This window comes from Harmonia axyridis, chromosome 1 (assembly GCF_914767665.1).
Source record: "Harmonia axyridis chromosome 1, icHarAxyr1.1, whole genome shotgun sequence".
Classification (NCBI taxonomy): domain Eukaryota; kingdom Metazoa; phylum Arthropoda; class Insecta; order Coleoptera; family Coccinellidae; genus Harmonia; species Harmonia axyridis.
This window is the reverse complement of record NC_059501.1, coordinates 30,165,861-30,191,218: the sequence shown is the minus strand read 5'-3', so window position 1 is coordinate 30,191,218 and position 25,358 is coordinate 30,165,861. Positions and strand designations below refer to the sequence as shown.

Genomic DNA, 25,358 nt, shown 5'->3' with positions numbered 1-25,358 from the left:
TTTCGTTATTTGGTTTTATTATTATATATTTGACAATTATTCTTCAACAAATAAAATTTGAATTAATTATTCCTATTTATATTCAACAATCAAAAAGAATTTTTGATTCAACTAAAACTATTATATCAGGTGATGTGATCATTTCATATTCTTATCTTATTTTCTCTTTTGAAGAATGAGAATTTTGAGTTCTCAAACTTATTCCTTGATTTCATTCTTGAAAGGATATTCGGGATGATGTTGTATCCTGAAAGAAATATAAGAAATTATCTTCTGAATTGGTTTTTAGGGTTCAAAAATGCTGAAAAAACCTTCATTAACCATGAGAGGTCTCACACTCAAACTATCGGCCGATAGTTTACAGAGCGCATATTTGCCGATTCGAGATGGTATTTAAATTTAATAGACAATCGGCCGATTGAAAAATACATCAACACGATTAAATAGACTAAAATATTATCATTCCGCTTTCAAACTATAAGGTTTTTTATGACACTGAGCAGCAACTAAAATTTTTTCACTGTTTTTCAACCAATGTTTGATAAATGTTTTTAATAAACAAATTTTACGTTGCTGCATGAACATGAGGCTAAATAAGGATCAAGCTTATGATATAAGGTTGTCATCAATAATACATTCAAATCAACAATGATATATCATTATAAATTGCTAAGTGTATCTCTCTCAAGTGAAAAAATATAAAATAAAATAATAAAAATAAACTAGTTTCTCTTCGGTTTTGAGCTAGTAATAACGAAATATAAGAGAATTTTGTTAGTTAGAACCGTATTCTTTGGATAAATATTTGGATAGATGAGGAATTTACTTTATTTTCACGTCATTTGTTTGTAATTTTTTATGTGGTAGCTCATGTAATGTATGTTAAAATATGAAATAAAGACTTATTATTATTATAATTATTAAACTATCCAACGGAAAATCTCATTGATTAGGGAAAATGACCTCCTGTCAAATGACTGAATTTTTGATTTGTTATATAGTCAAAAGCATTCCAAACAAAAAGTTCAATATACAAAAGTTTTTTTATATGCTAATTTTGACGCTAGAGGCCCCTGAAAGCTCTCATTCGTTCTCTATTGTTGAACAGTACAAAACGATATCCTGGATAATTATCACTATTTTGAGTTAACATCTGAATAGTCAATAATATGAGATACGAGTATTATTAAAAGCATTGTACTTTGGCGTTGTTACATTTGGTCAATTATACGGTACTTCCCAGCTACTTAGATTTTTTGAGTTCAATTATTCAAAAATGGTTACAAGTTACAAATCGAAAAATGTTTATGAATCCTATTCTACACCTCATTCTACATCACATTCGAAAAATATACGGAGAGTTCCTTTCAAAAGAAAACGAAGTAATATTCGAAATTTTCCGTACTGAGAAATATTTTTCGACATCATAAATGCAAGGTATGAGGAAGGATAAGAAATATTACAAATCTGTCTTTCTAATTCTTTTATTGAAACGTGGTATCAATTTTCAAATGGGTGGATTTTTCAGTACGGAGCATTCTGAATATAACGTTTGTTTTTTTTTTTTTTGAGAATAACACTTACGTAACGTAATTTTTTCGAGCGTGATGAAGAATAAGGTGTAGCATAGAAATCATAAACATTTTTTGATTGTATATCCCTAAGGTGATTTGAAACCATTTTCGAATAATTGTACTCAAAACATTATGAGTAACTGGGACACACTGTACCTACCTATAATTGATCAAATGTAACAACACCAAAGAACATTGCTTTTAATAGTATCTTATATGGTGTTAAGATGTACAATAAACTTCCCGATCACATGACATCACTTCGTGGAGCGACCTTTAAGAGGCTTGTGAAAAACTTACTTAATGAAAATGTCTTCTATTCCATAGAAGAATTCATGAACCATCAATTCTAGTCATTATATTCACTAGTCAATTTTGTATATGTATTTTATACAGGGTGGCCATTTGAAAACGAAGCAGACGAGATTACAGACGAAATAAAGTTTTTCGATAGAAATGCTCGGACAGGTCGATTTCTGTTTCGAGGGGGACAACTTAAGATGTAGGTTACGGACGCATAGCGCTCCAACCCTTGCTGCTACAACCCCCACCCCCAATTTTTGAATAGGGAAGATGGGGTGAGTGATACCTCAATTTAAAGGTATTTTTATACTGATTTCAGCACAGTAATTGTTTTTTCATTTTATGCATTAGTTCTCGAAATATTCATGCGTTAGTTAGTTAGGAAGGAAGCCACAGTCATGGTTGTTTTGAAGCTCAAAATGTCGATTTTTCACAAAACACTACAAGTGCCATGAAAACACTACTTCATTTTAAAATACTTAGTTAAGAATATTTCGAGAACTAATGCATAAAATGAAAAAACAATTACTGTGCTGAAATCAGTATAAAAATACCTTTCAAATGAGGTATCACTCACCCCATCTTCCCTATTCAAAATTTGGGGGTGAGGGTTGTAGTAGCAAGGGTTGAAGCGCTATGCGTCCGTAACCTACATCTTGAGTTGTCCCCCTCGAAACAGAAATCGACCTGTCCGAGCATTTCTATCGAAAAACTTTATTTCGTCTGTAATCTCGTCTGTTTCGTTTTCAAATGGCCACCCTGTATTTATGATATATATGTAAAGTTTTGAGGGAAATAAACGAGTATGAGTATGAGTATTGTCCACATCTTGATTACTCAGAATAGTGATGATCATCCAGGATAACGTTTTGTATGAGAGTTTTCAAGGGCCTATAGAAAAACTTTTGCCTATTCAACTTCTTGTTTTCAATTACTTGGACTATAACATATCAAAAATTTAGCCAATTTGGCAGCGGGCCACTTTCCCTATGCGATATTCTTTGTTATAAATTCTCGTTTAACTCAATATTCACACTAATGTAAATTTTATCTAGAAACTGAAGCTTTTTTTTCCTTACCCTTTGAACACCATGAAGTTCAAAATCCTGACTCCTGCATCCAAACCCTTCAATTGTTTCAGATCCTCCTCATCTAGTTCGAAATCAAAAACGTCGAGATTTTGTCTGAGTCTGGCAGGGTTTGTACTTTTTGGAATCGGTATTATTCCTCTCTGAATGTCGAAACGCAATACTACTTGTGCTTCTGTTTTGGAATGCTTTTTAGCAATGGCTTTGATAGTAGGGTTTCCAAGAATGTCTGGTAAATCAATTCTGCAAATTAAACAACAGTCAGAATATCATCCCTTTTGGTGGACTTTTTCAACTGTCAAATTTTAAAAATTCTAATTATCGAGTCGACTTTGAAGAGAACAGTCATTCATTTGTCATTTGGATGACAGCAGGTTAGCAGTGTGAGGTCCCCTATTTTTTTCTTTGTTGAATAATGTTGTTTTTGAATAATCCCCTCGATTTCCTCTTCTCATCATATTTTATTTTGTAAAAGCTGCATAGCCTGCTGTGCCCCTGAATCAAGCGCGCAAAATAAATAAATGAATATAAAATTTGTAGTGTTCTCTTGAATATATGTTGTTCACTTGCATATATGTTGAACAACTCTCTTAGGACTGGAATTTTCCCAGATATATTGAAAATAGCTTTGGTGATACCCATCTGTAAGAAGGGTGATACCAAGGATTATAGTAATTATAGACCAATAAGCATTTTGCCATCTTTTTCAAAAATTTTTGAGTTGGTTTTTTGTGAACAATTGATGGAATTCTTGTTGAAGAATGCGGTGATATCAAGAAATCAACATGGATACATGAAGGGAAAATCAGTGGAGACTGCAATTTATTAGTTCACAAGTAATATTATATCAGCTTTTGAAGGAAAATGTTTGGCTTTGGGACTCTTTCTGGACCTATCTAAGGCTTATGATTGCCTTAATGCAGAGAAGCTCTGTATGAAGTTACAGTCTTATGGTGTGAGAGGCCCAGCCGTTCAATGGGTGAAGTCGTATTTTCAAGACAGGAAGCAGCTTGTTCAGATCAGGACAGATGACCAAGAAGCAAGATCAGAGATGAGAACAATAAAAATGGGGATTCCACAGGGAAGTATAGCTGGACCTTGTTTTTCATTATATATTTGAATGATCTTTTTCTCGAAGAACATTGGAAACATGAAAATATAAATGTTGTAAACTATGCAGATGACACAAATATATTAGCAGTTGAACATCAGTGGCCAGAATTGAAGCAGATCTCACTCCAAACACTGCAATTGACTGAATCATGGTTCCTAAATAACAACTTGATAATGAATAAGGACGAAACTAAAGTAATTCTTTTCCACCCTACTAATTCAAGAATAGAAAACCCAGAGACAATCTTTTTAGGAAAAAATTTTACAATGTCAGAATCAACCAAATTCCTTGGAGTATATATGGATCAACATCTTGATTGAAAAGAGCATATTCAAAGATTAGGGAGTAACTTGGGATCATCCATTTACTGCCTCAGAATTATGACCAAATATTTGAATAGTAACATACTTAAAATGTTATACTATTCAACTATAGAAGCAAAACTACGATATGGAATTATGTTTTATGGATCAGGAAATATAACATCATTATTCATGATACAAAAAAAGCCCTAAGACTACTATGTAAAACCAGTTATAGAAAATGGGATTCTCACATTATATGGCATATACATCCAGCAATGTCTCATTTTTATGTTCAAAAATAAACATCTATTTGAAGAATATGAAAATAAGAAGGCATACTATGAAACTAGAAATTTAAAGTACCTATATCCCAGGCATGATCTTACTACTTCGCAGAAGCAGGCTAGATATAGAACATTAAAGTTATTCAACTCACTACCGATTACTATTCAAAAAATAGACAACATCAAAAATTTCAAGGAGGAAGTCTTCAAGTTTCTGCTTGAAATGGAACCATACTCAATGGATGATTTTTGTTGCATATGAATTTATTTTCATTTTCCTTGACTCTGTACCATTTCATTTGATCAATTATATATTGTAACAGGGTGATTTGGAATAAAGATGGTTATTATTATTATTATTAATTACCTTCGGAAATTTCATAGACTGTTGAATTTATTTCCAGAATAAAAGTGTTTTGTTGAAAATAATTTACGAAACCAAAATCACATTAGTATAAATAAAAATGCTTTCATTGGTATCTCGATTCTAGTATACTAACTTTTGTCCGAAATTAGAAACGAATGCTGCTAAACCTGGTGAACCAAGTGGAGAATAAGCTGTTACGATGATATTATTCTGTTTGCAAAAATCAACCAATTCGTTCTGCTGAAGATACGCATGAAGTTCGACCTGAAGAGTACTGGGTCTTATCCTGCAGTTCTTCAATACCCTTTCTATTTGCGTTTTGTTGAAGTTCGACAATCCGATTGCCTTAGTTTTTCCGCTATCCATCTGTTTTTCCATTTCCTGGAAAAAAATATAATGACAAATGAGAAAAATAGGACAAATCACAAGAAACATGTTTATTTGCTTTTCTTATCAACATTTTTTTGAATAAAGTCAAAATAATGATTCAATATTTATTGATGATTAAAAATATTTAATTTTAATCATCAAGATGAATTTCCGACAAGTAAAGACTGAGACAATCAAACACTCAATATTTATTGAATATTTCTAAGTTTCTATCAAGCAGATTTTTTTCTAGGTTTGGAATATTCTATAACATAATTACAAAACTTTTCATAATCTACAGTTGGGTGGAAGCTTTTTTCAACATGCCTGAAAATTCATAGCTGTGTATGAAATTGTGTTCTTTTAACTACTTTTGCTTGACTCCATTTTTTCGTAAGATTCTAACTGGGGTTTTATGTTTTATATCACACTAATAAACTTTTCACAGAATAAAATAGACACATGTCCCATTCATGTAGACTGTCTATTCTATTCCTTTACGCTGAAACCATAACAACATCGAGTGGGGTTGAAATTCTGAAGAATCATTTCTGATCTGTCTCTCTATAAAATCTCTTCAAAATGGTATCATCTAAAGAAGAAGGAATGACGTATGGTTCTTCTTCCTTCTTCCAGTTTCTGCATTCTGCTTATGCTAGTCGTATCTTCGGTCCCATCATATTCAATCAGTGTTGCTCCATTTGGTTTGATCTCCCAATGCTTCTTGTCCCAGATGGAGATTTGTCCCAAGTTTAATTCACGTTTCCTATTCAGCACCCAAATCTACAGCTGGCTTACCTCTGATTGGTGTTTTAGATGCTTTCATACATTTTGTTCATGAGTTCGATATGGACATATTGAAAAGTTTTGCAGTACAGAAAAATTTAGATCGTAACCTTAGCGTCATCGGCGTAACAAATTATAGTAACATTTCGATTCTCCATTTTGTAGCCCTTCAGTTTGCATACATTAATTTCTACCTTGTTCTTGATATAGTTGAAAAAGGAATGGGCTTAGCGATTTACCCTGAAGAATACCTTCTTTCATTTGGATAGGGTCTGTTAATTCTTCATTCATTGATCTAAGCTTATATTATACGTCCACTGTGAGTATTTTTGATCAGTTCAATGAGATTGTTTGTCATACAAAAGTTGTACCACGTCCATCAGTTGGCCAAACGCCTTCTAAAGGTCTACGAAGCAACTGTATTCTGGTCTGTTATATTCAATGAATTTTTGAGTTATTTATAGCATCAGTGCAGGATCTTTTCGTTCTGAATTATATTAATGAACTCATGTTACAGAGATATGTTAATATGTAAAGGGTTATCATTTCTGCGTTTAACTTTAAATTTGTTTCGAAGATATTGATGGCCCTGTAGGTGCTAAGTGTTTTAATACCTTGTTTGAATACGAGAATCGAGATACTGTTTCACCATTTCGCGCATTTCATTGTCCGACTTGGGTGTTTAATGAGATATCGTCTACCGTATTCGATTAGCTCGTTGGGTATCCTTTTGCAGCACAAACAGTTTACTGCAATCAGAACCACTACCTCAAATCACGACTCCGTACCTGAGTATAGAATCAAAATTCGCAAAATAAATGGATCTTAAAAATTGCGCACCAACTCAACTGATTGTCCACATAAACTCCCAAAAATTTAGTGGTATGTGACACTTCAACTGCGGTGTTGCTGAACATTATTGTTTTCGGGAAATTTTCTTTGGATCTATCAGTCCTAAACATGACGCATTCAGTTTTATCAACATTTAGATGAAGCCCGTTCTGACTACACCAAATATTTATTAGATCAAAGGCTGTTTTCGTCTGTTCGATGCAAGTTTTGAGGTCTTTATTTTTATTAAGTGCATTTGCATCGTCAACAAATAAAATTATATTCATAATTGATTGTATTGAAGTAGATGCTATAGATGAAGGCAGATCTTTGTTATATAGAAGGAAAAGAAGGGGCCCCAAAATACTCCCTTGCGGTACACCTACATCAACTACTTCTTCTTTGGACATGTGAACTTTGTCGCCCGTGCTAACGGAAACTCTTTGTGTTCTATTAGATAGGTAACTACGCAGCAATTCAAGTTGGTTGTCACGAATACCATAAAATTCCAATTTATTCAGAAGTCTCTTGTGATCTACACAATCAAAAGCCTTAGAGAGATCTATAAAAAGTCCGGTGGGCATCTCACCTTGTTCAATTGCCTCAATAATACCCGATGTTAATTCATAGAGAGCCGTGGTGGTGCTTTTACCTTACTTTAAGTTCTTATAAACTACCATATTCATTTCTGTACTCCATAAAAGTCAGGTTTTTTTCACAGGGAGAAGTTTCCCCAATATGCCTTTTTCGTCTGTTTCACACATACTGTTGCTTCCTTGCACACTGTTTTATATTTTTTATATGCTTGACAGGTCTCCAAGGAGCGATGTTTGAAATCATTTTTTTATTATCTTCGCATTTCTCCTTCACTAACTAACCAAAACATGGGGTTTTATTTGACTTTTTGTTTAGTCCAATTAACTTACGAACTACCATAGCTGCCATGGCAGCTTCCTGCATGCTTGTTTCTATTTTTTCTCAACTGGTATTGATCTCATCTTCTGCGTTTATTGGATTTACAACTATTTTCGATTTTATTGTAGCCTGATAGTGTGCTTTTGTTGATGCATCTATTTGATCTTGTCATCTATATTGCTTAGGTCTTGTTTCATCTCCAATTTTGCCATCAGAAGATTGTGATCACTACGTATAATAATAATAATAATATAGTTTATTCTGAAATAGATACAGTATAAACGTTCCACACGGAGGTATAACCTGTACGTGATTTACATTTTAACTGAAAAATTACAGAATCCATACGTCCAAAGTATTACATTTCCAAACAGAAAAAATAAACACAAAAAAAAAGAAACTCTCTTTTCTAACTCTTAACATAACTAAATTAAACTATCATTCGCTTAACATTTCAAAGGATGGCAGACTTCAATTTTTTCATGTCTCAACTTAGGCTGGACGTATTGATCTATTCGTAAGAATGTAATATTTTGTGGATTTTTGTATCCATGAGTTTTCGAAATTTGTACTGATCTTGGCGGTTCAGGAAACTGTTGTTGATTCACTGGGTGAACACAACCTAGCTTGTACTGGAACTAATCCTTATGGCATTCATCTCTTTATATGACAATATATTATGCAGAGAATGAAGATATATCCACAATCTGAAATTCAAAGCATTCCATTCCATTGTGAAGGGAGGGACATTTAACATTTTTTCATCGGACGAAAGGTAATCAAGAAATCATATAGCAAGATGATTCGGTATCAGGGAAGAATAACTTCAGATTCAAATCTCACCGAAAAATTTTCATTTTTAAATTTCAATGTGACAAAGTTGTAGCGAACTTATCTTCAATTCTTTCAAGTCCAGTAACATCGAATAAGATCAATACTAACCTTCCATATGGCAACATGATCAGTTGAAGTATCCATATCAATAGTACCATCAGGCTTAGTGGGATGGATTTGACCATCAACCTCTTTGAAAGAAAATGGTACATGAATAAGGTACAAGTCAACATAATCCACTTGTAGATTTTCTAGAGATTTATTGATGTACTTTGAAACTCCTTCGGGACGACCACCACCAGGTGGAAGTTTCGTTACCAAGAAAATATCTTCTCCTGAAAAATGGATGGCATTGTTATCAACGTAATTTGAAAATTTAAATCCGGATTACAAGTAAAACATCCGATAGGTTATTTGACATGCACAAACTGAATTTCAGTCTTGTTCTATTTCTGATGATTATCTTTATTTTTTAGGGAGCGGGGTGTATATCCACTTCATTATTTATAAATTATTATTAATGTACATGCAAAATTTGAACTCGGTTGTACCTGTTGTCACTAAAGTATTGAGTATATGAGTAAATGAGAAGTTTCATTTTGAATAGCGCTATAAACTACTATAAAAGTTGTGAAATTACGCAGTCAATAAGGAGAAGATGAAACTTACGTTTTACTTTTCCTTCATCGAGCCAACGCTTTAATACTTTTCCAATGACCTTCTCATTTTCATATACGTAAGCTGTATCGATATGTCTGTAACCTGCTTCTAAGGCTGCTTCCACTGCTTTTTCAAGTTCATCGTCTTTTGCCTGAGAAAATATAGAATTATTTAGAGAACAAAATTTCATCCAGGAGTAACTTCGAAACTCTAAAAGTTTCTGCCCATCTAAGTTGATCGAGATATCTCAGCAAATATCTGAAAAGTCTAGGACATTTCATTCAATTTTTTGTGTATGTTCTTATCGATATACTTCTTGAATTTTTTATAGTTCGATTTACGATAAAAACTAGTTTTGAAATTTACAGGAAAACAAAATTTCGAAGAACCAAATTTGTATTTATGGGCTCCCTAGTCTTGTTATGCCCATTAATCAATATAACAGCGGCATTCAATAATAATAATAATATACTTTATTTGCTCAAATAACAAATGATGTTTTAGCATCGTCAAAATATTCACATGAATATACATGGATTAGTATCTCTAGATAGACAAATATAGATATAATAATGGATTAAAGTACAGTACAGGTACACCGGAATATTCAGCAAAACAAAGTTGAAAATATCACAGCTATACACTCATTGAGGAGAGAACATCAGCGTTAAAGAATTCTTGGATATTGTAGGCACTAATTGTTAGAAGCATCTTTTTAGTTTCTATCTTGAATTTTGCTGTTGGAAGATCTTTCATTTGCTTGGGAAGTTTATTGAAAAGTTTGACAGATAGGTTGATAAAGCTTTTGTGAGTTAAGGTGAGTCTATGTTGTGGGATTATTAGATCATTTCTGTTTCTTGTGTCATATAAGTGAAGAGTATTTTGTTTAGAGAAGTTTTGCTCATTAGTTTTGATGTAATATAGACAGTGATATATAAACAACGATGGGAGAGTAAGAATGTTTAAATTCTTGAAAATATGTCTGCATGTTTCAGTATAGGGAGTTCGTGTTATTGCTCTGATGGCTCTTTTCTGCATGCGAAATATTTTTATCCAGTCTGTAGCATTACCCCACAGAAGTATTCCATATGATATTTGGCTTTGGAACAGTCCCATATAGGCTACCCTACAGATTTCCACGGTAGCTGTCTGTGATAGTTTCCTCAATAAGAAGATTATACTTGCAAGTTTACTTGTGAGAGCTTGGATATGATGTTTCCATGATAGTTTTGTGTCGAGATGGAGTCCTAAGAATTTTATGTTTTCTATTTCCCCATTAATTTCTCTAAGAGAGAAATTTAGAGGTACTGTCTTGTTCAAATTAAGGCTCAGCTGGTTTGAGGTGTGTTCATCTTGAAAAAAAATTTTCAAGATGAACACACCTTGAAAATTTTCTAGGTTTGTTCATACGGGAAATGAAGTGTTTGCGACCAGACAGATAGAAAAATTCAATTTGGGGATGGATTCGTCATCATTCATGTTTGAATTCATTCCCGGTTCAAAATTCGAAAATGACAGACATAATGACAAAAATGATAGAGCGATCTGTTCGGGGACGAGCACTCAAAAATAATTACTTTTAAGGAGTGTATTTCAATTGGAGCTATGAATATAGGTCATATTATAAAGGTAGATGGAATTGGAACGTGTGAATCTATAAACTTCGTGATGACATAAAAAAATTGTACCTAATTGATTGCCTTCCTTGATATACATAAGAACATAATATACCTACTGATTATCATCACGCATGAAACATTTTTAGATCTGTTTCTCGATGTCACGTGAGAATTTTCCTCCTATTGATTAAAAAATAGATAATAATTGTGAGAATTCACTATTCCCCACAGAAAATATTCATTATTTTTGACATCTAGCCGTATAACATAACCGTGCTATGAATTTTTAGAAAATTCCGCCCGGGAAAAAGAAGGCTTGAATTCATCAAATATTTATGAAACAAGTTTATTGTCCAATACCATTCAACAAAACAACACATAAAATTCTAGATATTGAGAAAATAATAAAAATATAATATTATGAAAAATTCTGGAGATTCTAATTTGGTTTTTATCCTTCTTCATTTCAAGGATTATAAATCTTCAAATAATGGTACATATATTGGTCTTTGGTTTCGATGTTTTGATTCAACCTCGAAAAGAATCGAATCAAATTTTCTCTTCCTAGAAAAACGTTCCTATTTTTATGATCTTTTTTTGAGATTCTAATCCGGTTTCTATTGAATTGTAAATCCTTCTTCAATTCAAGGATTATAAATCTTCAAATAATGGTATAGGAGTCTTTGGTTTCAATGTTTTGATCCAATCTCGAAAAAAATCGAATAAAATTTTCTCTTCCTAGAAAAACGTTCCTATTTTTATGATCTTTTTTTGAGATTCTAATCCGGTTTCTATTGAATTGTAAATCCTTCTTCAATTCAAGGATTATAAATCTTCAAATAATGGTATAGGAGTCTTTGGTTTCAATGTTTTGATCCAATCTCGAAAAAAATCGAATAAAATTTTCTCTTCCTAGAAAAACGTTCCTATTTTTATGATCTTTTTTTGAGATTCTAATCCGGTTTCTATTGAATTGTAAATCCTTCTTCAATTCAAGGATTATAAATCTTCAAATAATGGTATAGGAGTCTTTGGTTTCAATGTTTTGATCCAATCTCGAAAAAAATCGAATAAAATTTTCTCTTCCTAGAAAAACGTTCCTATTTTTATGATCTTTTTTTGAGATTCTAATCCGGTTTCTATTGAATTGTAAATCCTTCTTCAATTCAAGGATTATAAATCTTCAAATAATGGTATAGGAGTCTTTGGTTTCAATGTTTTGATCCAATCTCGAAAAAAATCGAATAAAATTTTCTCTTCCTAGAAAAACGTTCCTATTTTTATGATCTTTTTTTGAGATTCTAATCCGGTTTCTATTGAATTGTAAATCCTTCTTCAATTCAAGGATTATAAATCTTCAAATAATGGTATAGGAGTCTTTGGTTTCAATGTTTTGATCCAATCTCGAAAAAAATCGAATAAAATTTTCTCTTCCTAGAAAAACGTTCCTATTTTTATGATCTTTTTTTGAGATTCTAATCCGGTTTCTATTGAATTGTAAATCCTTCTTCAATTCAAGGATTATAAATCTTCAAATAATGGTATAGGAGTCTTTGGTTTCAATGTTTTGATCCAATCTCGAAAAAAATCGAATAAAATTTTCTCTTCCTAGAAAAACGTTCCTATTTTTATGATCTTTTTTTGAGATTCTAATCCGGTTTCTATTGAATTGTAAATCCTTCTTCAATTCAAGGATTATAAATCTTCAAATAATGGTATAGGAGTCTTTGGTTTCAATGTTTTGATTCAACCTCGAAAAAAATCGAATAAAATTTTCTCTTCCTAGAAAAACGTTCCTATTTTTATGATCTTTTTTTGAGATTCTAATCCGGTTTCTATTGAATTGTAAATCCTTCTTCAATTCAAGGATTATAAATCTTCAAATAATGGTATAGGAGTCTTTGGTTTCAATGTTTTGATCCAATCTCGAAAAAAATCGAATAAAATTTTCTCTTCCTAGAAAAACGTTCCTATTTTTATGATCTTTTTTTGAGATTCTAATCCGGTTTCTATTGAATTGTAAATCCTTCTTCAATTCAAGGATTATAAATCTTCAAATAATGGTATAGGAGTCTTTGGTTTCAATGTTTTGATCCAATCTCGAAAAAAATCGAATAAAATTTTCTCTTCCTAGAAAAACGTTCCTATTTTTATGATCTTTTTTTGAGATTCTAATCCGGTTTCTATTGAATTGTAAATCCTTCTTCAATTCAAGGATTATAAATCTTCAAATAATGGTATAGGAGTCTTTGGTTTCAATGTTTTGATCCAATCTCGAAAAAAATCGAATAAAATTTTCTCTTCCTAGAAAAACGTTCCTATTTTTATGATCTTTTTTTGAGATTCTAATCCGGTTTCTATTGAATTGTAAATCCTTCTTCAATTCAAGGATTATAAATCTTCAAATAATGGTATAGGAGTCTTTGGTTTCAATGTTTTGATCCAATCTCGAAAAAAATCGAATAAAATTTTCTCTTCCTAGAAAAACGTTCCTATTTTTATGATCTTTTTTTGAGATTCTAATCCGGTTTCTATTGAATTGTAAATCCTTCTTCAATTCAAGGATTATAAATCTTCAAATAATGGTATAGGAGTCTTTGGTTTCAATGTTTTGATCCAATCTCGAAAAAAATCGAATAAAATTTTCTCTTCCTAGAAAAACGTTCCTATTTTTATGATCTTTTTTTGAGATTCTAATCCGGTTTCTATTGAATTGTAAATCCTTCTTCAATTCAAGGATTATAAATCTTCAAATAATGGTATAGGAGTCTTTGGTTTCAATGTTTTGATCCAATCTCGAAAAAAATCGAATAAAATTTTCTCTTCCTAGAAAAACGTTCCTATTTTTATGATCTTTTTTTGAGATTCTAATCCGGTTTCTATTGAATTGTAAATCCTTCTTCAATTCAAGGATTATAAATCTTCAAATAATGGTATAGGAGTCTTTGGTTTCAATGTTTTGATCCAATCTCGAAAAAAATCGAATAAAATTTTCTCTTCCTAGAAAAACGTTCCTATTTTTATGATCTTTTTTTGAGATTCTAATCCGGTTTCTATTGAATTGTAAATCCTTCTTCAATTCAAGGATTATAAATCTTCAAATAATGGTATAGGAGTCTTTGGTTTCAATGTTTTGATCCAATCTCGAAAAAAATCGAATAAAATTTTCTCTTCCTAGAAAAACGTTCCTATTTTTATGATCTTTTTTTGAGATTCTAATCCGGTTTCTATTGAATTGTAAATCCTTCTTCAATTCAAGGATTATAAATCTTCAAATAATGGTATAGGAGTCTTTGGTTTCAATGTTTTGATCCAATCTCGAAAAAAATCGAATAAAATTTTCTCTTCCTAGAAAAACGTTCCTATTTTTATGATCTTTTTTTGAGATTCTAATCCGGTTTCTATTGAATTGTAAATCCTTCTTCAATTCAAGGATTATAAATCTTCAAATAATGGTATAGGAGTCTTTGGTTTCAATGTTTTGATCCAATCTCGAAAAAAATCGAATAAAATTTTCTCTTCCTAGAAAAACGTTCCTATTTTTATGATCTTTTTTTGAGATTCTAATCCGGTTTCTATTGAATTGTAAATCCTTCTTCAATTCAAGGATTATAAATCTTCAAATAATGGTATAGGAGTCTTTGGTTTCAATGTTTTGATCCAATCTCGAAAAAAATCGAATAAAATTTTCTCTTCCTAGAAAAACGTTCCTATTTTTATGATCTTTTTTTGAGATTCTAATCCGGTTTCTATTGAATTGTAAATCCTTCTTCAATTCAAGGATTATAAATCTTCAAATAATGGTATAGGAGTCTTTGGTTTCAATGTTTTGATCCAATCTCGAAAAAAATCGAATAAAATTTTCTCTTCCTAGAAAAACGTTCCTATTTTTATGATCTTTTTTTGAGATTCTAATCCGGTTTCTATTGAATTGTAAATCCTTCTTCAATTCAAGGATTATAAATCTTCAAATAATGGTATAGGAGTCTTTGGTTTCAATGTTTTGATCCAATCTCGAAAAAAATCGAATAAAATTTTCTCTTCCTAGAAAAACGTTCCTATTTTTATGATCTTTTTTTGAGATTCTAATCCGGTTTCTATTGAATTGTAAATCCTTCTTCAATTCAAGGATTATAAATCTTCAAATAATGGTATAGGAGTCTTTGGTTTCAATGTTTTGATCCAATCTCGAAAAAAATCGAATAAAATTTTCTCTTCCTAGAAAAACGTTCCTATTTTTATGATCTTTTTTTGAGATTCTAATCCGGTTTCTATTGAATTGTAAATCCTTCTTCAATTCAAGGATTATAAATCTTCAAATAATGGTATAGGAGTCTTTGGTTTCAATGTTTTGATCCAATCTCGAAAAAAATCGAATAAAATTTTCTCTTCCTAGAAAAACGTTCCTATTTTTATGATCTTTTTTTGAGATTCTAATCCGGTTTCTATTGAATTGTAAATCCTTCTTCAATTCAAGGATTATAAATCTTCAAATAATGATATAGGAGTCTTTGGTTTCAATGTTTTGATCCAATCTCGAAAAAAATCGAATAAAATTTTCTCTTCCTAGAAAAACGTTCCTATTTTTATGATCTTTTTTTGAGATTCTAATCCGGTTTCTATTGAATTGTAAATCCTTCTTCAATTCAAGGATTATAAATCTTCAAATAATGGTATAGGAGTCTTTGGTTTCAATGTTTTGATCCAATCTCGAAAAAAATCGAATAAAATTTTCTCTTCCTAGAAAAACGTTCCTATTTTTATGATCTTTTTTTGAGATTCTAATCCGGTTTCTATTGAATTGTAAATCCTTCTTCAATTCAAGGATTATAAATCTTCAAATAATGGTATAGGAGTCTTTGGTTTCAATGTTTTGATCCAATCTCGAAAAAAATCGAATAAAATTTTCTCTTCCTAGAAAAACGTTCCTATTTTTATGATCTTTTTTTGAGATTCTAATCCGGTTTCTATTGAATTGTAAATCCTTCTTCAATTCAAGGATTATAAATCTTCAAATAATGGTATAGGAGTCTTTGGTTTCAATGTTTTGATCCAATCTCGAAAAAAATCGAATAAAATTTTCTCTTCCTAGAAAAACGTTCCTATTTTTATGATCTTTTTTTGAGATTCTAATCCGGTTTCTATTGAATTGTAAATCCTTCTTCAATTCAAGGATTATAAATCTTCAAATAATGGTATAGGAGTCTTTGGTTTCAATGTTTTGATCCAATCTCGAAAAAAATCGAATAAAATTTTCTCTTCCTAGAAAAACGTTCCTATTTTTATGATCTTTTTTTGAGATTCTAATCCGGTTTCTATTGAATTGTAAATCCTTCTTCAATTCAAGGATTATAAATCTTCAAATAATGGTATAGGAGTCTTTGGTTTCAATGTTTTGATCCAATCTCGAAAAAAATCGAATAAAATTTTCTCTTCCTAGAAAAACGTTCCTATTTTTATGATCTTTTTTTGAGATTCTAATCCGGTTTCTATTGAATTGTAAATCCTTCTTCAATTCAAGGATTATAAATCTTCAAATAATGGTATAGGAGTCTTTGGTTTCAATGTTTTGATCCAATCTCGAAAAAAATCGAATAAAATTTTCTCTTCCTAGAAAAACGTTCCTATTTTTATGATCTTTTTTTGAGATTCTAATCCGGTTTCTATTGAATTGTAAATCCTTCTTCAATTCAAGGATTATAAATCTTCAAATAATGGTATAGGAGTCTTTGGTTTCAATGTTTTGATCCAATCTCGAAAAAAATCGAATAAAATTTTCTCTTCCTAGAAAAACGTTCCTATTTTTATGATCTTTTTTTGAGATTCTAATCCGGTTTCTATTGAATTGTAAATCCTTCTTCAATTCAAGGATTATAAATCTTCAAATAATGGTATAGGAGTCTTTGGTTTCAATGTTTTGATCCAATCTCGAAAAAAATCGAATAAAATTTTCTCTTCCTAGAAAAACGTTCCTATTTTTATGATCTTTTTTTGAGATTCTAATCCGGTTTCTATTGAATTGTAAATCCTTCTTCAATTCAAGGATTATAAATCTTCAAATAATGGTATAGGAGTCTTTGGTTTCAATGTTTTGATTCAACCTCGAAAAAAATCGAATAAAATTTTCTCTTCCTAGAAAAACGTTCCTATTTTTATGATCTTTTTTTGAGATTCTAATCCGGTTTCTATTGAATTGTAAATCCTTCTTCAATTCAAGGATTATAAATCTTCAAATAATGGTATAGGAGTCTTTGGTTTCAATGTTTTGATCCAATCTCGAAAAAAATCGAATAAAATTTTCTCTTCCTAGAAAAACGTTCCTATTTTTATGATCTTTTTTTGAGATTCTAATCCGGTTTCTATTGAATTGTAAATCCTTCTTCAATTCAAGGATTATAAATCTTCAAATAATGGTATAGGAGTCTTTGGTTTCAATGTTTTGATCCAATCTCGAAAAAAATCGAATAAAATTTTCTCTTCCTAGAAAAACGTTCCTATTTTTATGATCTTTTTTTGAGATTCTAATCCGGTTTCTATTGAATTGTAAATCCTTCTTCAATTCAAGGATTATAAATCTTCAAATAATGGTATAGGAGTCTTTGGTTTCAATGTTTTGATCCAATCTCGAAAAAAATCGAATAAAATTTTCTCTTCCTAGAAAAACGTTCCTATTTTTATGATCTTTTTTTGAGATTCTAATCCGGTTTCTATTGAATTGTAAATCCTTCTTCAATTCAAGGATTATAAATCTTCAAATAATGGTATAGGAGTCTTTGGTTTCAATGTTTTGATCCAATCTCGAAAAAAATCGAATAAAATTTTCTCTTCCTAGAAAAACGTTCCTATTTTTATGATCTTTTTTTGAGATTCTAATCCGGTTTCTATTGAATTGTAAATCCTTCTTCAATTCAAGGATTATAAATCTTCAAATAATGGTATAGGAGTCTTTGGTTTCAATGTTTTGATCCAATCTCGAAAAAAATCGAATAAAATTTTCTCTTCCTAGAAAAACGTTCCTATTTTTATGATCTTTTTTTGAGATTCTAATCCGGTTTCTATTGAATTGTAAATCCTTCTTCAATTCAAGGATTATAAATCTTCAAATAATGGTATAGGAGTCTTTGGTTTCAATGTTTTGATCCAATCTCGAAAAAAATCGAATAAAATTTTCTCTTCCTAGAAAAACGTTCCTATTTTTATGATCTTTTTTTGAGATTCTAATCCGGTTTCTATTGAATTGTAAATCCTTCTTCAATTCAAGGATTATAAATCTTCAAATAATGGTATAGGAGTCTTTGGTTTCAATGTTTTGATCCAATCTCGAAAAAAATCGAATAAAATTTTCTCTTCCTAGAAAAACGTTCCTATTTTTATGATCTTTTTTTGAGATTCTAATCCGGTTTCTATTGAATTGTAAATCCTTCTTCAATTCAAGGATTATAAATCTTCAAATAATGGTATAGGAGTCTTTGGTTTCAATGTTTTGATCCAATCTCGAAAAAAATCGAATAAAATTTTCTCTTCCTAGAAAAACGTTCCTATTTTTATGATCTTTTTTTGAGATTCTAATCCGGTTTCTATTGAATTGTAAATCCTTCTTCAATTCAAGGATTATAAATCTTCAAATAATGGTATAGGAGTCTTTGGTTTCAATGTTTTGATCCAATCTCGAAAAAAATCGAATAAAATTTTCTCTTCCTAGAAAAACGTTCCTATTTTTATGATCTTTTTTTGAGATTCTAATCCGGTTTCTATTGAATTGTAAATCCTTCTTCAATTCAAGGATTATAAATCTTCAAATAATGGTATAGGAGTCTTTGGTTTCAATGTTTTGATCCAATCTCGAAAAAAATCGAATAAAATTTTCTCTTCCTAGAAAAACGTTCCTATTTTTATGATCTTTTTTTGAGATTCTAATCCGGTTTCTATTGAATTGTAAATCCTTCTTCAATTCAAGGATTATAAATCTTCAAATAATGGTATAGGAGTCTTTGGTTTCAATGTTTTGATCCAATCTCGAAAAAAATCGAATAAAATTTTCTCTTCCTAGAAAAACGTTCCTATTTTTATGATCTTTTTTTGAGATTCTAATCCGGTTTCTATTGAATTGTAAATCCTTCTTCAATTCAAGGATTATAAATCTTCAAATAATGGTATAGGAGTCTTTGGTTTCAATGTTTTGATCCAATCTCGAAAAAAATCGAATAAAATTTTCTCTTCCTAGAAAAACGTTCCTATTTTTATGATCTTTTTTTGAGATTCTAATCCGGTTTCTATTGAATTGTAAATCCTTCTTCAATTCAAGGATTATAAATCTTCAAATAATGGTATAGGAGTCTTTGGTTTCAATGTTTTGATCCAATCTCGAAAAAAATCGAATAAAATTTTCTCTTCCTAGAAAAACGTTCCTATTTTTATGATCTTTTTTTGAGATTCTAATCCGGTTTCTATTGAATTGTAAATCCTTCTTCAATTCAAGGATTATAAATCTTCAAATAATGGTATAGGAGTCTTTGGTTTCAATGTTTTGATCCAATCTCGAAAAAAATCGAATAAAATTTTCTCTTCCTAGAAAAGCGTTCCTATTTTTATGATCTTTTTTTGAGATTCTAATCCGGTTTCTATTGAATTGTAAATCCTTCTTCAATTCAAGGATTATAAATCTTCAAATAATGGTATAGGAGTCTTTGGTTTCAATGTTTTGATCCAATCTCGAAAAAAATCGAATAAAATTTTCTCTTCCTAGAAAAACGTTCCTATTTTTATGATCTTTTTTTGAGATTCTAATCCGGTTTCTATTGAATTGTAAATCCTTCTTCAATTCAAGGATTATAAATCTTCAAATAATGGTATAGGAGTCTTTGGTTTCAATGTTTTGATCCAATCTCGAAAAAAATCGAATAAAATTTTCTCTTCCTAGAAAAACGTTCCTATTTTTACGATCCTGTATTTGAGATTCTAATCCGGTTTCTATTGAATTGTAAATCCTTCTTCAATTCAAGGATTATAAATCTTCAAATAATCGTATATGAGTCTTTGGTTTCGATATTTTGATTCAACCTCGAAAAATAAAGAATCAGATTTTCTCTTTTCTAGAAAAACGTTCCCATTTTTATGATCAAATCAAAAAAAGATGCATGAAATTTAAATGATATTGCATGAATAGACTTGTGAATTTTTTTATTTGTATTTCGCCAAAATTAAAGACTGATTGAATCCTGTTTATAGATCCTTTTCGATAGATCTACCATGTCCACAGATTTAAAGAAGATATTATTAGAACAAGGATTATAAATCTTCAAATAATGGTATAGGAGTCTTTGGTTTCAATGTTTTGATTCAACCTCGAAAAAAATCGAATCAAATTTTCTCTTCCTAGAAAAACGTTCCTATTTTTACGATCCTGTATTTGAGATTCTAATCCGGTTTCTATTGAATTGTAAATCCTTCTTCAATTCAAGTATTATAAATCTTCAAATAATCGTATATGAGTCTTTGGTTTCGATATTTTGATTCAACCTCGAAAAAAAAAAGAATCAGATTTTCTCTTTCCTAGAAGAACGTTCCCATTTTTATGTTTAAATCAAAAAAAGATGCATGAAATTTAAATGATATTGCATGAATAGACTTGTGAATTTTTTTATTTGTATTTCGCCAAAATTAAAGACTCTGATTATAGATCCTTTTCGATAGATCTACCATGTCCACAGATTTAAAGAAGATATTATTAGAACACAGTTATAATAATATATAAGATTTTTGAACACAGAACCGTAAGCTCGACAATATCTGAAAATAAGAGAAAATCAAACTTATCTAGAAAAGTCGAAACCAAGGTATTTCAAGCTTTTTTTTTGCAAAAGAATTTTCCAATCCTAGCATACAATCTCTGCTATGATTGAATAAAATCAGGAATATAAAACGCATCACAGTTGAAAATGAATATTGCCATGACGAGAAAAAATTGTAGTTCGCATTAGATATTTCTATACCTGCCTTAATAACAAGGTTGAAGCCAAGGTCAGGGAATCGCAACCAACTGGATCGTTATATAACATTGCAAATTTGTTTCAATCGTATTCGATATTATTTGATGTAGACTGTAGAGGAAGGTGACTTAATTTACGTATGATTAATTGATATCCATTTCCTCGAGCAACGAATCCACGTCAATAGGAGTTTATATAAGGTTATATTGTATTGATTGGGTTATTCTAACTACATTGTCGTGGCTCAAAAATATCAATACAAACAACTGTTTTATTTGAGAGGGCACCCACTTATATAGGGTCGACCTGGATTTAAACTCGAATTACTTCTTCAATATTTGCGAATTTAAGTAGATAAAGAATGCAACATGAATATTTTTAGGAAGCTGAAGAGATCAGATTTATAGGGAATATTCTTTGAGAAGAATTCTTCAAATTGATTTACATGATTCTGAAAAGTCTCTCTGTGTATCCTCCTAGTGGACATGACTTTTCAGAAATCTCCCAATCGACAACTGCAAATTCATCTTTATAGTTTATGTGCATTCGTTTCCCGAACAGAGTGTTTTATCATTTCATCACAACGTCTGTTCGGTACATTTCGAATTTTGAGCCGGGAATAGACTCAATAATTAAGTTCGACTCATTTATGACGAATCCATGGTAAAATTTATTTCACGAAAACTTGAAATTTTCAGGAATATTCGGATCTCGAACATCGAATTCTTTGACTGAGGGATCCATAAATACATCCGTTCGAAATATAAGAAATATAAAATCCTCTATGTCGGCAATATTGTTCCTACTATATTTACAAATATGTTCTTATTATCAGTGAAAGGTACTCATTCATTATCTTCTTGGATTTGAGGATTAATCTCAAGTAAATATTCCAATATAATTGTATTGGTAAACGTTACACCTTTCACTAAAAGCTTTATCATGTTTATACTTGAATTCTCTATTTCTCATAGTTTATATCGAGTGATTTGTTTGAGTTGAATCGGTTAAAAATCCCGAAAAGAAAACAAATTGTGGAAAAATGTTCCGAATAAAAAGTTGATGGTTTTGAAGGAAAAATTCAACTATGGAATTTTAAGTGGGATCCCCTGTTTTTTATAGCAGATTCGTATTTTACAGCGAAAAATACAAAATTTTTGAACGAAGAATTTTTTACGATTCCTCATAGATGGCTCTGCGGTCGAATTCAAAATTTTCACATGATATTCTGACCTTTCCTGCTGGCCCTGCTGCACTGTTCGTTCCCAGTAAATGTACCACAAATGATTATTTGAAAATACCGATATTATTTGTTCTTGGTTTTTTTGGTTCAGATTACCCATTAATTAAAAATGATTTATAAATTGAAAGTAAAGAAAAGAACCAAAATGAATCTCATCTATTTGGAATCTCCACCAAGTCGTCTATATGTATGGGCAGAACATTTTCCATCTTTTCAATGAATAGTTTCACTGATACAAAATCATTCGAATGATCAATGGAACGGATATATTGAAGTCGTTCAATCGAAAATTTCAAATTTGATTACAAAGCCATCTATGACCATAAAATATGGATCTACTATGAAAACAGGAGTTTTTTTCATTTTAAATTTCAAAGTTGAGCCCCCTCCCCCTACGAGGGTACAGAAAATGGAAGAGATTGCAGCATTTGTAGACTTCCCCCCTCAAAATCATCAAACTTTTCGAGATTTTTAACTGATACAACTTAAATTCAAAAATTTCAACCGGTACTTTAACATCGAACTGCACCATTGTAATCAAGAAAGCGTAAAATGTAATTGAGAAAAGCAAATTGAATTTCAGATGATCAAAATTGTAATTAATATTCGGAAGTTGTTATTGATGATGAAAAATTTGAATTTCAAAAAAAAATTGTATTGAGAAACGACCATTTGTATTTCAGAAAGCAATATCTATTCAATTTCAGAATCAATAAAAAATAATAACCGCATCTATGTAATACCTGTGTTGCATCAATATGCAAAACAAGTATTATTGGTACCTCACATTCGGAAATGTTCTGAATTACATGTTAAATTAACTGAAATTGAATTGATAACCCCTAAAATACCATTTCCCTTTTCTAAAATATAATTCAAAACTTAATTCGATGTCATATTAGAAAATTTTATGATTCCATCGAACACATGAATCAATAGTGGAAGACTTTTTTTTGAAGTTTTCCCGTTATTCAAAGTTTACTATTTAGTTTATCTGAAATTAATTCGATTGTTTTTCGAAAAGATATATCTACTATAATAATTGAATTAAATAAAAAGTGAACAAATATCATTATTGACCAAATATCTTTACAAGTACCTAATTATATAAGACTATTAATACAAATTCTTTTCATATTTAACAGCACCTTAAACACAAAACAATAAACCTAGAATTGAATGAAATGAATTCTATCAAAATTCTCAGCGTTGAGATAGAAGTGACCTATAGTAAATAATTACACACTTCACTTGCAGTTTAAGGTGCCGTTATCAGACAATAGAATTTCTTTTTTCTCACCTGCCATGTACCATAACCGATTGAAGGCATCTCTCTGCCATTGTTCAACGTGAAAGATGGAATTTTTGAAGCCATAGTTCTGCTTGCTGCTGCGGTCACTGCTTTTTTACCGATTAGGTTGAACGCTGAAACCGCGACTGCTATTCTCAGGGACTTGAGTAATACTGACATTATATATCCATTAGTGGTGAGCTGTACTTAGCGCTCACTTCCTTCTACAGTCCTACTTGTGGATACAATGAAAAATCGTCTTTTTACCGGTAGATATTGTCTTAAGATGAAGGGAACCGGTAACATTGGTATTGACCTTGAATATTCCTTTCCCGAGATATGCTAGAAGCTTCGCATTGGCAGCCAGTTTTTGCGATAATATTTTAATTGGCGATGATTCATCACTGTTGTTGAATCGCGAAGTAGATGTCATAATATGTGGTTTGCCAATTTTCATATATGCGGTTCTATGCGTTTTTGCTAATAATTTCTTGAAATTTCCTTGATACTTTTGAGAATGGTATTGAATTTGAAACTGATATGTTTGAAGTTTTCAATTTGACTTTAAAAATTGAATATAATCAATCAGAACATTACTCACTGGACTAGATACACACTAGAGTTGCATAATGAAAGTCAGAATTATGTTTCTTTAGGTATAGTATATCCAAAGTCACTTGGAGGAAGCCTGAATATTTCAATTATACAAGGGTTGTCCAAGTTTTCAGAAATTCCTTTGGAATTTAGGAAAATATTGCTATCAATAATCTCAAATAAACCCCGGTATTTAGCAGATCGTCTTGGAAACAAGAATGTCCCGATTTGAATGATCTTATTGGCTGAATATTTCCCCTCGTATTCCCCTTTCCACTTTGAGAGCGTTTTTGGTTACAATCATTGGCTGCATCTGTCACTTCTTAATTACTTTCCAATAATTCGCATAGACCAGTGTGGTCCATAGGGGTATTATTGAAATGCATTTTTAAGTAGTTTTAGTTCGTTGTGTGACTGATGCTTTTAATGATTTCGACTATGATGTTTGGCACAAATCTACGGTTTATGTAAAAAAAGATGAATATTTCGCAATCAAATCTATTCCTCCATTTACTTTCAAAGTCAGAATTGATATATTATGGGTTCTGAAGAAAATGATTTCGCATCCTAATAAATATCTTCATTCCACTGAAGGAAGAATTGATTGAAATGAGATTAACCAACGAAATTTTCATTACATTTTCTGATTTTTAGCAATGTTATTACTGGTTTGAGAAATCATGAAGATAGGCATATGATGTTGAGACTCTTATACGTCAAATTAGCAGCTACGTAGCCAGATCGAAAAATCAATCAAGTATTTTATAGAAAACAGAAATATTTCACCATTTCCTGCCATCAGTCGGGACAGTATTAATAATATGTTACATATATCTTTGAATATTTATTCTGATTCTGAATACGAAAAAGTTATCGAGGAAGAACTAAGGAAATACTACAATTTCTAACTGAGTGAAGTAGTCTATGACTCAGTCTATGACTTCCGGAAAACATAGAAACTAATATCAAAATTTGGATAACTAAATTTGACATTTCATGAAATGTCATTAATTATTCGTAATTGAAAATTTTATTGGTTTATGGATTTTCAACCATCTTAACGAATAATTTATTACAATTCATGAAACTGGAACCACTATGGTTGCGGATTCGGGTGGAGATATTTTAGCACTAAAGCGTGCAGGAGGGTGGAAGAGCACCGAAATTGCGATGAGTTATGTAGATGATTCGG

General features: G+C 30.8%; 1 protein-coding gene across 1 annotated transcript; it reads right to left on the bottom strand.

The window, feature by feature from the left end:
* LOC123688399 (1,5-anhydro-D-fructose reductase-like) lies at positions 1–23,848 on the bottom strand. Its single transcript, XM_045627106.1, has 6 exons — positions 23,582–23,848; positions 9,440–9,581; positions 8,879–9,105; positions 5,169–5,416; positions 2,957–3,208; positions 1–247 (listed from the first exon to the last, which is right to left on the bottom strand). The coding sequence occupies exons 1-6, from the start codon at positions 23,750–23,752 to the stop codon at positions 199–201; spliced, it is 1,089 nt and encodes a 362-aa protein (XP_045483062.1). The 5' UTR covers positions 23,753–23,848; the 3' UTR covers positions 1–198.
* Positions 23,849–25,358: the final 1,510 nt, after the last annotated feature.

What these genes read in the sequence shown, in the direction of transcription:
- LOC123688399 (XM_045627106.1), bottom strand. Translation starts at nt 23,752, where the DNA reads ATGTCAGTATTACTCAAGTCCCTGAGAATAGCAGTCGCGGTTTCAGCG. An exon ending in TCGGTTATGGTACATGGCAG is followed by an intron (nt 9,582 to 23,581) that starts GTGAGAAAAAAG and finishes ATATTTTCTCAG; the next exon opens with GCAAAAGACGATGAACTTGA. An exon ending in ATCATGTTGCCATATGGAAG is followed by an intron (nt 5,417 to 8,878) that starts GTTAGTATTGAT and finishes ATTTTTTTCCAG; the next exon opens with GAAATGGAAAAACAGATGGA.